At 35.1% G+C, this 15,989-nt stretch overlaps 2 protein-coding genes across 6 annotated transcripts in view; one reads left to right on the top strand and one right to left on the bottom strand.

Moving 5' to 3' along the window:
* Positions 1-525, top strand: part of hmcn2 (hemicentin 2) — an 85,666-nt gene extending 85,141 nt beyond the window's left edge. Inside the window, exon 81 of the mRNA XM_058784078.1 lies at positions 139-525. Within this exon, the coding sequence (XP_058640061.1) occupies positions 139-514 (376 nt within the window). The 3' untranslated portion in view covers positions 515-525. The remainder of the gene's footprint in view (positions 1-138) is intronic.
* A 1,378-nt stretch (positions 526-1,903) lies between these two features.
* Positions 1,904-10,882, bottom strand: zgc:194839 (glycosyltransferase family 92 protein). Of its 5 annotated transcripts, none has more exons than XM_058784075.1 (2): positions 10,779-10,882; positions 1,904-3,256 (listed from the first exon to the last, which is right to left on the bottom strand). In XM_058784075.1, exon 2 carries the CDS (start codon positions 3,240-3,242, stop codon positions 1,917-1,919), a length of 1,326 nt encoding a protein of 441 aa, XP_058640058.1. In that variant the 5' UTR covers positions 3,243-3,256; positions 10,779-10,882; the 3' UTR covers positions 1,904-1,916. The 5 variants fall into 5 exon arrangements, with proteins under 5 accessions (XP_058640058.1, XP_058640056.1, XP_058640057.1 ...); XM_058784073.1 differs by having other exon boundaries at positions 10,727-10,830; XM_058784074.1 differs by lacking the exon at positions 10,779-10,882 and adding an exon at positions 4,905-5,008.
* Positions 10,883-15,989: the final 5,107 nt, after the last annotated feature.

Raw genomic sequence — 15,989 nt, 5'->3', positions numbered from 1 at the left:
TATAAAAGGTTTTCAAAACCAGATTTAAACTTCCATGAATACTTACCATTTTTTTCCCCTTTTATTTTTTATTTTTCATTTCTCTAACATGGACACTCTTATTGACCAATATACTTTGCTCTATTGCTTTGATCCCAGCACCTGCTACAGGCCTTGCACTTCCAGACTAGATTGTGGCTCTACAGGCTTTCCTCTGCTCCAGTACAAGCTCCTCACTCTTCCTCTGGGCATACCAGCACACCACAGTGTGGCCCGTTTGTCAGCTTTCTCTGAATCGGGTGTTCTCCAAGACCACACATCCTTCACTATCCTGGAGCAAGGAGGGGAAAATGGAGAGAGGCCATTTGGCATCAAGGACGAAGCAGGAAGAGGCATCATATTCACAGTAAAGCCTTTAGACTGGCCCGGCCTGGTGCGACTTCGGGTACAAGCCACTACGCTGTCAGACCAGGGGCGCATAACCTACCAGAGTATCTTTATTATCTACATCTCCATATCCAAATACCCCTACTGAGTGTGCAAGACTGCACAGGATGTACTGTTGCTTAATGGGACATGGGAGAAGCATTAGTAAATGAACTCGATTCCCACCTATTTATGTGCCCTCTTGTGGAGTGGAATGTTGGATTAATGAATTATCATCAGGATAATAAATACATTGCACCTTTTATTATTACTATTATTTGAAAATATTGTAGTAGCTTTGAAATCTTACCTGGGCTCTTTTGTTGTCAGTGTTGTGCAGTTATTTCTCCATTTTTGTGGTAATGAATCCGGTATTAAAACAACAACAAAAATAATAGCATAAGCCATTTCCCATTGACATTTTGACCAGGCTTCAGTTTCAGCGTTATGTGATCACCAACTATTTTCCTACATTAAAATTGATTACTGGTATGTTTAGATATATTTACTTATCATATGTTGTATTGATATATTCTTGTACATTGAGTGTACTCTCGTATGTGAATGAGTGTGTGCGTGTATGAATTATTGCGAACGTGTTTGCAGTGTTTGTGAATATTGATATGGTTGTGCTCTCTCTGCTCATTACTCCTTGAAACTGAAATGCGGATTATAAAAATTATTTAAAAAATATTATTTTAGGCAAGCAGACCCATCTTTTTGACATTAAACACCATCCCCTTTTAATCCTTATGTCAGGATATGCATAGGAATCCATTGCGTTTGAATTTTAAAATGCTTTAATTTATTAGCAGCCACACGTGGTTTGGATTACAGCTATTTACAAACAATTGTTTGTGATGCTTTTTCAGCAGTACTGAAGGAGTTCGCATGGATGGGTTCTTGTTGGTTGCTTTCCCTTCACTATTTGATCCAGCTCACTTCTGCGGTTGCAATAAATTTGCATTTGATCATATTTGAATGTCATATGCAGTTTGCATAAACAAATATCAATAGGTTAATACGTTTCTAGTATTCCCCTGGTTTCTTTTTCCCTGTTTTTTTGTTTGACCCTGAACTGTATGGCATTTCAAAAAAAGAGAAAATTCATCTAACATAATGAACATGAAATCTTTATGAACATAATCAGAAGCTCTTAAACCACATAAAAAAAAAAAAAAAAAAACATTCTGGCATTGACAGAATGATTTAATCTGATATGTGCATCGAGAATATCAACATTTTCTTTCATCAGATACATACAGCATAACAAGGCATATTTTTTGTATTACAAATATTTACAAAATATTGTGATTTATGCTTGAAATATTAGGGGGGAGGGGTTCAAAAGAGCATTTTATTTGACCGTTGAACCTGGGCTGGAGGCAACAACTCAGATGCATTGTTTTTATGACTGTGTTTTTCTTAAGTAAAAAGCAAAACAAAAACATAGCTTTGAAAATACAGTTTTGGCTATATTTGCATATTTACATTAATAATGTACAAACATGTCAACTACAAGCCTTCAGGAAACCTGAAAGTTTCAAAGTCTGGTCAACATTCTGTATCAGTTCTTGCTCAAAGTCCCAGACTCTTTTGTCTATAAAGAGTTGCTCTTTGGTAAGATGCCTCTGCAGTGGGACTCTCACGTGTACAATCCTACATACATTAAATGGTACATGGAAACTGCCTCCAAAGTTTTTCAAAGAGGAGTGTACTGAAGTTTGCTGCACCTTCCTTGGGTTGACAATCATCTTTGTGGGATTGTAAATGTTCTCTCGACTTGGTTCTCTGTAAATGTGCTCCATGATATTGACACCTGGAATATTATTCCATTCAGCTCGTTTGAACTTCCCACTCTCCTCAAACTGTGTTTTAGGGAATATGTGGTTCTCTATGAGGAACACCCCTATATTGGGATGAGCAGACTGGAGGTCCTCCATTAGAGAAGGTAAATTGGCGTGTTTGTAAGGCATGATGATTTCATCAATGTCATTCAGGAGAACGTACTTGGACTGGTACATGTGCCTGTAAATGCACTCGTTGAGGGTTACTAACTGACCATAATACTGAATGTCTCCCTTGTGCTTCTTTATGTTCCAGCCTGATGCAGGGTTCAGAAACTGGTTGATAGGCCATGGAACGATCTCCAGTATCCCCTCTGTTTCATAATGTTTTAAGAGCTTTTCCAAGTCTGGTCCACAACCAGTTTTATAGATGACCACATGCTGTACACCCAGAAGCTTGTACATCTCCATCGTTTGAGCAAACTGCAGTACATTGTTGTAGTCGCCAAAAAGGTTTGAGATGCAAACAGTGAAGTTAAACTTGAAAGTCTCTTGTACAGCCTTTTTTTTTATTGGCAGATATTCCATTTTGAGGTCAGCTGAATCTTTCTTATCAGTTGTTATGAGGACATGAGTTGCATTTTGCATGTGTTTACCTTTACAAATCACATCTGAGGCACCAAACGGAAAGCTAAAATGGTCACTATGTATCTGGACATCTGTGTGAACAGTTTTGCAGACTTGTTCAGCGCTGCAGTAAACACAGTAAAGGGGCTGAAGACTGTTTCTTTTGATTATGGCGATGACTCGAATGACCCCATCCAGTCTTTGGTCGATAAACGCAGACACCATGAAATGCTCCGAGTCTTTGATTGGTGTTATTAAATATGAAGCCTCTGGGATTTTGAATTTATTATTTGATGGAGGAGCTTTTCTTGTTAGAGGAGCTTGTATGTAATATGTATGACTGTTCATGAGCACTAAAACTAGAATGCCAATAATACCTACAATTAATAGTGAAAGAAGCATTTTTTGGAAGCCTTTTCCCATCTGTCCTTTAGTTGCTGTGGAGTAAAGCAAAGAAATGTCAAAACAATCCAAAATACTTCATTCATAAAGCAATGGTATTTGTTGAAAGATATTTGTAAAAACAAACAAACAAAAAAATGCTTTAGTTATTTAATGAATTTTGGGATCTTGGATTTCACTGTCTTTTTTTCATAGGTCATCAAACCAAACTGAACTGAATCACTGATGAAAGCTGATGATAAACAAGAAAGACTGCTCTTTCTGGTTTTATTTCTCTTTATGGCTTATGTAACTGTTGTGCTATTTGCAGGGCTAGTTAATGTCACAATGCTTTCATCATCTATTCATACTTTTAAAGTTGCCATTTTTACAATTACTTTTTTAATTAAGAATTAAGATAAAAATGTCAGTGTAAATGTCTGATTGTAAACAGTCTCAAAAACACTAAAAAGGACAAAAAAATATGTACAGGTAGGCTATTATTTGTTACAAAAATCGAATAAACAGTAAAGCAATTACGTTTAAAACAGAATATATGGAGAGAAAGAAATGGTCAAGGTATTGATGTAAGCAGGAAGCAGGGAGCTATTTTGCGGTCATGTGACCAGGAAAACGTGAAGCAGAAAAGACCTCTTTAGATGCTCATCATGACTGTGTCAAGATTATTTAAATACCACAGTATCACATACTTTGATCTGTTTACAAAAAAACAAGTGTGTTCAGCTCAGATAGAAGAGCCTTAATAAATTCTTAATAATCATCTAAAAATATAAATAGTTGTAAATAATTACTGTTTACTCTCATTTGCCTAAGTATTTAAGTACTTAGTTGATGGTTACATTTTAGAATCGTTAATCTTTATATATTAGGCCTATTATTTTTAATGCATGGAACCAAAATTAATACAAACAGTACATTTTAAAGTAGATTTTAAAAATATTTCTCTTTTAAAAGACCTCAGCCTCATTTGTCATTAATTAAAACATATATAGGCTATAGCTATAGGCTTTTCAGCTTTTTTAATAATCGCGTTCAACACATTTCGTTCCAATGTAGCCTAAATATCATACTTAATATATTTTTGCTTGACCTGACTGACCGAAACAAAATACTTCCCGAATCATCCCTGTTGCTGATAATTACTCCCAAATGAAAATAGAAAAAATAGATCAAATAGTAACAGTACCTTTACTCACGATATAAATAACGTTGTCGTGTATGAATTCCGTAAAGAGATTTAAAAAATGAACACGCAAAAATCCGTAGGACAAGATGGACAAACAAAACCGTTTCTGTGTTAAAGAGACACGCAACTAGACACTTGTAGCCCAAGTAATCTGAAGTCATGCTACGGATTTACGAATGCCTCCAGCTATGACATGATCATTTGATACATCAGCCCTGCAGTTCCTTGCTGATTAAAAATTACCCCATCCACGATGCACATTCAAGCATATTGGCAAAATTCGCTCAGTACAATGAAATACGTCGTTAAATACGTTTAAAATCGTTAATATCTGCAAACAAAACCTGCAATAGCGTGTCATTTTTTAACACGTTACATTATTCCCTTAGATACGGCTGGAGTCCAAGTGCTTCCAGTAAACGAGTCAGAGCAACAGTGAGCATATTTACATGCACACCAGTAAACTGATAACTCACATATAAGCTTATTAAAATTACCGGTTTTCACATCACTGACAGCTCAGGTAACCTGCTTTTACATGACTTCATCAGGTTGTTATTTCCCTGTAGTCACGGATGGGCAGTAGCTATTTCTGATAAATGTATTTAAAATACGTATTTGAAATACAAAATACTATTTTGATTTAAAAATCTGTATTTTGTATTTAAATACATTTAAGCTTAGTACTTTTGTATTTTCAAAATACATAAAATACTTTTTGCCAGTCAACCTCTTTATTATGCAGTTGATTTCCCGTGTCAACTAGTTCTGACATGCTGGCATAAAGTTGGCTTGAGTTTGGACTTTCCATATTGTCATATTTAGGGACCGTCTCTAAAGTTACAGGTGCATCTCAATAAATTAGAATGTCGTGGAAAAGTTCATTTATTTCAGTAATTCAACTCAAATTGTAAGTTATTCTCCTCAAATGCTACTGAGCTTTAAATTTGCATTTGAGCCCATTCGGTACTGAAAAATAGCAATTTTTACATATGATTTACAGTAGATTTTAATATATATCAAAAATGTAAAAGGTGTGCATTATAGTTGTACATATACTCTGCATATTTTGCATGTCTCCCTTAGTTAACACACCTGATTCAGATAACCAGCTCGTTAGAAGTGAGCTCGGTGCATGAACTGTGTGCCGATTAACATGCTCCCTACACAGTAGGTGCGTTTACATGTACACTTTTTTGTCATTCCGATTAAAATCATTCCGATTGAAAGATTCGATGAACTGTTTACATGAGACGTTATCTAATCCGATATGGTGTTTACATGTGCCTGTGCTTTCGATTTTAGGATATGCTAATAGCCTACAGTGACAACAAAAACAAGTCACCAGAGGAAAAAACGCCCATATTTACGTTAATATTTTTAATATCTGTTTGCACTTGCTTAGAATAAACGGTTAATATTTGAATCCTTGCGTTCATTCGAGCGCTCATGGCCAGACCGCGATCATAGAAATCATACGCCCCTCTGTAATGCAGCTGAGATTAATTGTACTCTGATACTACAAAGTTGTACTGTACTTAAATGGAACAAATACACGATTTCTTACGAAGAGTTGCTGAACAATGAATCAAAGGAGCATTGCTTTATCACAATCGTGTTTCGTACAACATTCATGGCGTGAGCAAGTATAAATTCAAGCAGATCGGAAATTATGAATCTGTCATCTATACAAATACAAATGACAAAGGCAACTTTTGGTCAAGTTGTTTATTTTCATTGAGCTACTTTCACTATCATCACTGTGTTGTTTCTAAGCTGAAAAGCAGAAAATTGCGCTTCATTTCAGATCTGTTTTTCACTCCGGATATGAGAGCAGATAGTCCGTCACACAGCAAGCGTTCTCCTTTCTAATGTGTTTTTAACTGTATAATGGAAATTTTAACTTTATACCTCCACTATTACCCAGTCTCTACTGTAGTGTCGGTGTCCCCAAATCACAGAATGTACTGTTGCCGACATCATCACGTTCACGTTCTGACGACCCGACCTCTGGACGTGATGATGTAGACGCAAAGTAATCGGTTTAAAGTGTTTACATGGCAGGATTTTAATTTTGTTCGGTTTATAGAAAGGTTTATCCCACCCCTCTCAAACCGATTACAATTTCATTCGGTTTGGGCATTTTTATTCCGATTGAGGTGTTTATATTTAATTTCATTCGGATTGGATTTTTAAACCGATTACAGTGCTCCATGTAAACGCACCTAGTGTTCATTGCGCTCTAATCCCTGAGCAGGGGAAATCTGTTGAAGTTTATTTCACTTCGGAACATTCATTCACGGATTTGCGCTTCACACACAGACGAACTAGAGAAGTGTCAAGTGTGACATAATATATAATATACCTCTGTAAATAAATAGAATTTAAATTCACGTCTGGCACACTTTAATGCCCTTTGTATGGAGCATAGGCTTTGAACTGGAATCATGGCAGAATATCTGGTGATGTCCACTTCGCAGGACACTTATTACAATCGAACAGAGCAATTGTAAGACACGATAAGAAATACATATGAAAAGTGCAGAGCAGGGAGGGCGGAGGTATAGGAGGACTGTAATTGGAAACCAATTACAGTTGATGTATTTAATGTTGTCTCTGGTATTCTGCTCTTTGAGTTTATGTCAGTTCAGGGGGCGTGGCTTTGGACGGCGACTGCAGGGAGTGTGGGACGTTCGCTTTCAGTGCTATCAGGCTAAAGTTAGCATTTTCCAAGATCTCCTATTGCACCTTTAAACATTCACAGCACTATTTACTTTGTCAGCTTAACAATTCAGGATTTTCTGTCAAATACATGCTATTTCGCTGTGTATAAAACATACAAAATGCTTGAAATAGTTATTGCAGTTCTATATTTATTATATACCCAGCTAACAATTTTTGGTTCCCAGAACGTTCTGGGAACGTTAGTTTTTGGTTCCCAGAACTTTTTTTTACGGTTAGTTTTTGGTTAGCCAGGAAAGTTTTCTTTACGGAAATAGAACGTTAGTTTCTGGTTTATAGAACGTTATTCTAACGTTCCCCTAACGTTTAACGTTAGCGGAATGTTAGAATAACGTTATGGGAACGTTATTCTAACCTAACCCTATTCATCATGTTTATTAATTCTTACCTTTTTCTGCATTGGTACTTAGTTATTGATAAATAAAGCAGTAAATCTATATGTGGGTCATTCTAGAATTGGGGGTACATTTCACGTCTTCACGTTATTTTTCGCGTTATTTTTCAAAAACAAAAATTTCACTGAATCAGTTTTGAGTTATAACACAATTTATATTAAGCTATCACCAAAAACAATGATTTTATGTATATTAAGGGACATTTTGTCTTGAAAATAATAACTGAAAGACTGCCACTACACCAATTATTGACTGTCTTCGCCTCCTGATTCATACATTCAGCTTGAATCATCATGAAATAATTAAGTCTAATTTTCATATTTTTGTGTTTACTGTTAAGTTACATAAACAATTGCATAAAATATCAAATTTTTGGAATATTTGTAACTTCATTAATAAAAAAAAAAAACTACATTTTGTGTCTGTCCCTACGTTCTTGTCAACTATGTTACCTCAGTTATAAAAAGGCATAAAAATCTTTAAAGCATTCATAGAAAAAACATGTGACTTGCAGCAAGTGATGTCACTTCCTTTGGTAGGAATCTTTGGAAAGCATTGATGTATGTCTTCATTCTTTATTCCCATTAATTTGTACAAAATGTTTAGGATACACCAAAAGTAGATTAATTATTTGTCAAATCTGTTATTGTGATTTTGCAGTGAATCTCTCATTCACTTTTTAAAAACAATAATATGATGGAAATCGTTAAAATTCTGTTTTAGACATGCCATGTGGTATCTGGTTTGAGGGTTAGCATCTTGAGCTAAAGCACAAAATGGTGGGAAATGTCAACTCTGTTATTGTCAACTCTGTTAGTTTTTTTAAAAGTTTAATGATAACAGAGTTGACAATGAGTAACAGAGTCAAATGTTACCAATCACATTTAAGTATTTTGCATTATTATTATGTTTATTTTGGATTCTGGGTCATTTTACTGTAAATGACACATTTGTTTTACATCATTACAGGCTAAAGAAATTGAATTACAGGTAAATTAAACTCTCAGCAGCAGAAAGGCAAGGGCAACAGAGGGCACAGCAACATGCTGACCCTGTAAGGAAGGCAGAAAATAGACAGAGACAGATGACACAAAAGGAAAAAAGCACCACTACTCAAAATTAATGTTTTGCTCTAATGTTTATGAATACTAATGTAAACATATGGCTACAAAGTAAATCTAACATTCTTGCAAACTGCTATTCCTTGAATCAAGAGCTCTGTCTTTTATTATGTCTATAAAAAACTTGCATAGTGCACATTTAAATACTAAATAAAGAAATATGCACTGTAAAAAAAATTCCGTAGTTTTTACAAAATAATTCTGGCAGCTGTGGTTGCCAGAATAATTTTGTAAAAAAATACAGAAAAACTGTAAACACATTTACAGAACAAAACTGCAAAATGTACAGTATAAAACTGTAATTTGCAAACATGGAAATTTGAATGTAAACCAGTAAATTCAACAACGCATACTGCTATTAAAATCTGTTTTGGTGGTAAAAGAGAAAGCCACATGAAGAATCAAAGCTCCATCACAGGTAGCTTCGCCACAAGCAGACGTATATACTAATATATAGAAGGTGCAGAGAGTCATTCATGTAAACACAAAACACCATCGTGGTAACACACATTATACTTAAGGAGTTAACTTAACAACAAATAGTGAAAAATGCCCTCTAGTGTTGGTGAAAATGATCAGAGTTGAATTCTGCATTGTTAACTTTAAGCTCCGCCCCTCAAGCCAACCCCGAAGACCAGAGAAAAAGTTCTCTCGTCGCCATTTTCTTTTGCCTTGCACCAAAAGGTAAGCTCTTTTAATTAATTTATTAAAACATAAGTTTAATATTTGAGGTTAATAATTGTGTTACTATTAATGCATAAGTTTAACTTTGTGTAATTTGATTGGTTTAAACTCGGGAATATCGAATAGGTATTGAATAGGCAAGTCAGTATGTTGGAGAAATGTGTTTTTTTCATCTCAATGTGGTAATGATAAAAGTTTAAATGATGTCAGTAATGTTACTTAATTTGATTTTCAGCTGTATTTAGCTTTGGTATATCTACTTAATTTGTTTTTTAAACGTTCAATTATGTAACGTCACAATGGGGCATACCTTAAGCTGACACATTTGTATGTATTGGACGGTCGAAATGTTCTCGGTAGGGCTGTGGCCTGGGTTTGCGTGATGTTAGAATGTAAGTACAGCACGTTATGTAGTTGTGGAATGAAATGTTTTAGAGTGTCCTACGACGTTAGATAGTAACTCTGAATTAATTATATGATGCTATGTAAACCATTGGAATGTTATATAAACTCTATTTGCTACTGTTCAGCTCATGACAGACTAAATGTGTAAACGGGATTAATTTAAGTTCTGTGAAGACAAATTAGTCGAACGCCCCCATTGTATCTTTATTGAAGGCATGTAGATGGCGCTGTGGTTTTAGCGTTAACTCTGCTCAATAGGGGTGTGCGATACTGCAAATTTTGGTATCGATCCGATACCAAGTAAATACAGGGCAAGTATCGCCAATACTGATACCGATACCGATACTTTTCCCTTTTTAATAACATACATTTAAATGACCAATTATACTTTAAAAATTAACAATAACTTATGTTGATATGACTAAAATATTACATTCACCTTAAAGCTATGTGGATATTATTTGCCTTTCTGAAAGGAATTGGCAAGCAGAGGAGCCCAGAATATGAAAGCAATGCATAAAGTTTCGTGTTAAGCATTTTCCTCCCATAGAAAAGAGTTATAAAGAAAAAAAAAAACTTAACGTAGCCTAATGCATTAAGAAAGTAATATTGAAAGGCCAACTCAGTATACTGAAGATGCAAACTATATGCAGGCAAGCAGCCCATGATATGAGCATAAAGTGCATGCATGTTAAGTGTTTTCCTCTGATAGAAAACCTTTATAAAGAAAAAACAACAACGTGGCTTAATGGTTGAAGACAGTAATACTGTAAAAGGCCAAATTCGGTAAATTTAATGGGTCTGGCTTCCAGTCTCATCCGCTTCCAGCAATTTTTAACTGTACAAAACAGCTCGTTTTGCTGCTTGCTTGGTAGTGCAAACTGGTGTTTCTTACCATATTATTTTAATGAATTATCTTAATTATAAACACACGGTGGATAGCATAAACAATTTTACTCATGATTTCCCTACCGTGCCTAATGAAGTGGAAGTCTCGCACATTCAGTCTATGAAAAAAGCTTACTTCCACATTGAAAAAGGTGAATAAGTTTGGTGCTGTTGCCACAGCAGCGAATTTCTACCGTTCCATCTCTCGCTGTAGCCAATAATATCCGCTTGCGCTTGGAGCCGCTGAGTCACGTAGTGGCATAACAAAACACTGAAGCAGGGGAGGAGCAGTAATGTTTGCATACAAGACGTGAAAAGAGCGGTATATAAACACTCAGATATGTCTATTCTTTGTTGAATGTATTAAGCAATATATTAAGTGTAGAGGAGAGAAAATTAACCTAAAGTATCGATCTAATCAGGCTAGTATCGATCCGATACTGATACCAACGTTGGTATCGATATTATCGATATTAGGATCGATCCGCCCACCCCTACTGCTCAATGCTGCGCGACGAAGAAGCGGAACATCTCATTTAAAAACAGCCGCGTCTTTGCTTTTCGTTTTTTAACCTTATGCAGTGATTACGGTACCACGAACAACTATTTTACGTTTTTGTTATTAGACATACACAGTTAGTTGGCCTGATCCGAGCGGTACATGTAAGTGCTGTTACAAGTAGTGTTAACGCATTTTTAAATGTTGCCTGTTTATTTGGAGTGACTGTTAATGGCATGGCATAGCGCATATTGCAGAACTAATGTATTATCTTTCTCCTTTTTTTTTAAGTAACAAGCTTCTCCTGCGCAGTCAAATCAGTCCCTGTCTTCATCCTTTGACTCCAGTGACTCGCAGAACACACTCATTATTGAAGAAAGGTCTTCCAGTAAAGGAATGAGACTAGATGATGGAGCTAAAAGGTGGGCAATAAGTTATTACTTATGCTTTTGGGGAACTGTTGCAAACTCATAAATATGCTTAAAAATACAACATTAATTTGATCTTTATAAGGTTAAAGTATTTAAAATTAAGTATTGTTTGAAGTAGTATTTTTATTGTTTATATACCATATTTATGTTTTTGCTTTGTTTTTTTTGTTTTTTTAATTATTATTAAGCTGGTCTGATTGATTCTCGATGAAACAAGAAAAACTCAATATTCTGACAGCTGACATTAAAGAAAAGAATAGGTAATATTTCATATGAATAACTGTGTATATATGATAACTGTGTGTAATATATATAAACATTTTTTAATTTAAAATTTTATATTTAACACTTTTTTTATTTCTGCAGTACATCACCACCAAGGAAGGTGAACGAAGCCAGAGGAATTGTGCCTTTGTTCCCGTACCTTCTTCAAAAATGGCTATGTAAGTATCACACTGTTTTTGTTTTAGTTTTAATGCATTGTTGACAACATTTAAATGTTTTGATCACATGCCCATAATACAGGTGGTGTATATTTCTCTTGGATTTTAAAACACTTTTTCTCCTCCTTTTTCTGTATTTTTTGTTTCTAAGAAGCACCGGAGTCATAACTATACAGAGAGACATTTCTAAAGAATGAGGAATATAATTTGAGAAATCTCATTGTGCCACTTTTCACAGTAGTTTTGTAGCTACTGAGTTGCTTTAAACTGTGACTAAGGATTAACGTCATATAGCATTCTTTAAGCAGTGTTGATGATCTTAAAATGCTTTGTTGTTTGTGTCTTGTTAAGGCCAGAAGAGACCAGGAAAGGTGTCTACGTCTCAAGTAGGGATATCTTCTAGAAGGTTCGTTTTTATTTATTATTAATTAATTAATTTTGTTTTGTAATTTTCTTATTTAACATATCAGTGATAGTCCTCTGCAATTTGCTTGGTTTTTTCAGAGTGGAACAAGCATTGAGGAGCATATTCAAGACATCGCTGGAAGTGCTCAGCCCTGTCTACTGGCTCTGGGAAGAATTATTCAGTTCACCAGTACTTCAATTTTGATCAGAATGCCATTCCATGCAAGTCAGTCTCTTCTCTTGATGCCTTTACCCAAAAATGAAAATTGTCATCATTTACTCACCCTCATGTCGTTCCAAACCTGTAAGACTTTCGTTCATCTTCAAAACACCAATGAAGATATTTTAATGAAATCTGAGAGATTTCTGTCCTTACATTGAGAGTCCACGCAAGCTAGCACATTCAAGGCCCAGAAAGGTAGTAATGACATCATTAAAGTTATCATGTGACTCCACTGGTTTAACCTCAATTTTATGCATGCATTCACAACGTCTGCTTTAATTTCAACAAAACTCTCATCCGTCGTCGTGCTCTTGTGTACGCTTGTCAGGGATTAATACTTTCATAAAGTGGTAAATTATTATTATTTTTTTCTTCTTCGTGCAAACAAAGCGCTCGTGTTGCTTAATAAAACACAGGTTAATTTAATGATGTCTTTAACGCCTTTCCGGGCCTTGAAAGTTGTAGTTATAGGCTGTTGATGAAAGGATAGAAGTGTGCCAGATTTCATTAAAAATATCTTCATTTGTGTTCCGAAAATGAACAAAAGTCTTATAGGTTTGGAATGATATGAGGGTGAGTAATTAATGAGAATTCTGATTTTTGGTGAACAAACTTCTTAAAGCACACTTTGTTTTTGGCACCACTTATAACACTATTCTACACAAGACTTTCATTCAGACCACTGTGTACAACAAAGATATTGGCAAAGTGAAGGTCCTTGTATTGCTGAGGTTAGAGCAAGGCTGCTTAGCTAGGTGGTTCAACTGGTTCTGTACTGAAAATAGTGATGTATTGTCATTTCATGCAGACGTCACGTGATGTATTTTTGTGCATGAAATTGTGTATGTTTCTTGAGCATGACAGCATTGTAATAAATGTTTTGAATTTGACGTCGTTGATCTTGTTTTCTGTTCTGTTTTTAAAACACCAAATGGGATTTAAAATTAGAGAATTTTTCACTATTATAAATGTAAATGAACTCTACATAAGTGAAATATTAACACTAATTAGAGTAAATTTTCCTGCAGAGTTAAATTGTGGTAACACAGAACAGAGTTAATTTCCCCTAGTGTTAAACTCTGGTAACACTATTCAGTGTTGAGCAGTGTTAATTTTCTCAAAATAGAGTTCCAAGCAATACGTTTGTTACCATGTTTATTCATCTTTGTTAACCAGCTCAGGCAAATGTTAACAGATACAACTTTTAATTTTAATAATGTTAGTAAATTTTGAAATGAACATTAATATAACAAATTACTAATGTTAATGCATGCTTTAGAAGTACTATGTAATGAACCTTGGTGCTCTATTTTTTGTTGGCAATTTGACATTCAGTTTTCATATACACACCTGGCCCACCCAGTTTTATGTAGGCCCACCCACTTAAAAAATTCTGGCTACTTTAGATGAGTTAATAAAAGTGCAGTATGCTGTGAAAGAGAACTCAAGAGTTCAGTTGGCCAACTCGCATTCTGAAAGGCAGCTTTCTGTGTGCGTGCCCCAAGACAAACTATATATAATGGTAATGATAAAGATACAGGGTCCCATTTTACATTAAGTGGCCTTAACTAACTACTATGTACGTACATTTAAATTAATCATTTGATACAATGAACTTGTACATACATGTTTTTACATTGTATTTATATTTTAAAAAATACCTGCATGTAATAACATCTGTAATTTCTGTAATTACATTTACTATTACATTGTTGACCCATCCCTTAGGCTTATGATACACGGGGCAACTTTTTAACAATGTTGCCGGGCAACTTTGGGCAATGTTGCCATCAACAGGCAACCAGGGGCCTGTTTCATAAAACTAGTTGACCAAATAAGCCAGGCTTATTTCAGTAATTCTGACTTATTTTCACTTGATTTGGTTTCTGAAAGCAAAATTACCATAGCTCAAGCTCAGTCACTGTGGCAATTTATGCTGAGAAACTAACCTGGTTAGGAGCAGGCTAACTGTCAGGCTAAGCTGAGCTCCTATAACACTGACCAATAGGAACGCATCGATATTACCACTGACTCTCTGACATACAATTAGTTGATTTTATTATTAGTCCAAAAATAAAAGTATACAGAAAATACACCATAAATAATCAAATAAATAAAAAAATAGGCTACAACCAACTGTATTTTATGTATTGTGCCCAAAATGTAGGGCAGGCTAATGACATTTTAACATAGTTGCTACTTGCACATTTAGTTGATCAGCAGTTTCTAGCCATGCAGCCTTTCTCTCTGAATTTATGACAGATGTACCTTTTATGGTTATTAAAACATTAAAACATTGCAATCTAAAATGGCTCTTTAAAGCATTAAAAACACTAAATCAAAAGTTAAAATCACTGAATTAAGAATGTAAATAAATAATGACTACATTTTAACTGATAAGAGGAACACACATTTAACTAATTTGAGCTAGTATGGCTGTATTAGCCAGCTTACATGTTATTGCAGTTACTGCTATCATAAAATACACTTATATGTAGGATTAAAATTCTATGTGTCACATTTAATGTCCAACAACAAATATTTTAGCAGAATGTATATTTTATTCAGAATTGTCTGTGTAGCGCGCAGCAGCGCTCGTTCACTCACATAAGCCTCGCCCACTCCTGACAGCAAAATGGATATTTGCATGACTTTCCAACATTTACAGATGAAAAATATACCTGTGACGTGTCAGTTATGCACTGAGGAAATACAACGTCCCAAATGCATTAAACAACACAGATATATTCGCTGTTTGCCATGGTGGATCGATGTGATACATGATCGACATTAAGGGCTGCTTAAGAATAAGCGTGTACAACAAATTATCCTGACTCGCTGAACCTGGATCGAATTAGTGAGATTGCGTGAATTTAATTGTCGTTTATGAAACCGCTTTAGTCCCGATTGATTTGTTAGGTTATTTCAAGTCAGGTTTTGGACTTTAATCCCCGCCATTCTTAGCTTCTTTTATGAAACAGCCCCCAGGTGAGACACAGAGCCCATGACCGATCTAAAGTTATCCAGATAGAAATGTGTTACCCATTCTCAATGGGAAAGTGCCCAAGCAACATTGCTCAAAAAAGTTGCTCGCCAAAATTGCTCAAAATTCATTTTACGTCTTAATCCACCTTAAACCTACCCATACCACCAAACCTGTCCCTAACCTTACCCATATCCCAATAGCAGCAAAGTGTTTTGCAATACAATATGAACACAATAAGTAAATTGTACTTATTTTTTTGAAGTACATAGTAGTTAAGGCCACCTAATATAAAGGACCAGATATAGTTCATTCATTGGATTCAAATTGAATTTATATTGATTGATAGATTTAAATGACATA

The sequence above is a fragment of the Onychostoma macrolepis genome, chromosome 08 (assembly GCF_012432095.1).
Source record: "Onychostoma macrolepis isolate SWU-2019 chromosome 08, ASM1243209v1, whole genome shotgun sequence".
In the NCBI taxonomy this organism is placed as follows: Eukaryota; Metazoa; Chordata; class Actinopteri; order Cypriniformes; family Cyprinidae; genus Onychostoma; species Onychostoma macrolepis.
This window is presented reverse-complemented; position numbering and strand designations above follow the sequence as displayed.

Coding starts and splice junctions, on each gene's coding strand:
- zgc:194839 (XM_058784071.1), bottom strand. CDS start 4,568: ATGACTTCAGATTACTTGGGCTACAAGTGTCTAGTTGCGTGTCTCTTT. Junction 3,257..4,417: donor ACGACAACGTTATTTATATC/GTGAGTAAAGGT, acceptor TTTACTCCACAG/CAACTAAAGGACAGATGGGA.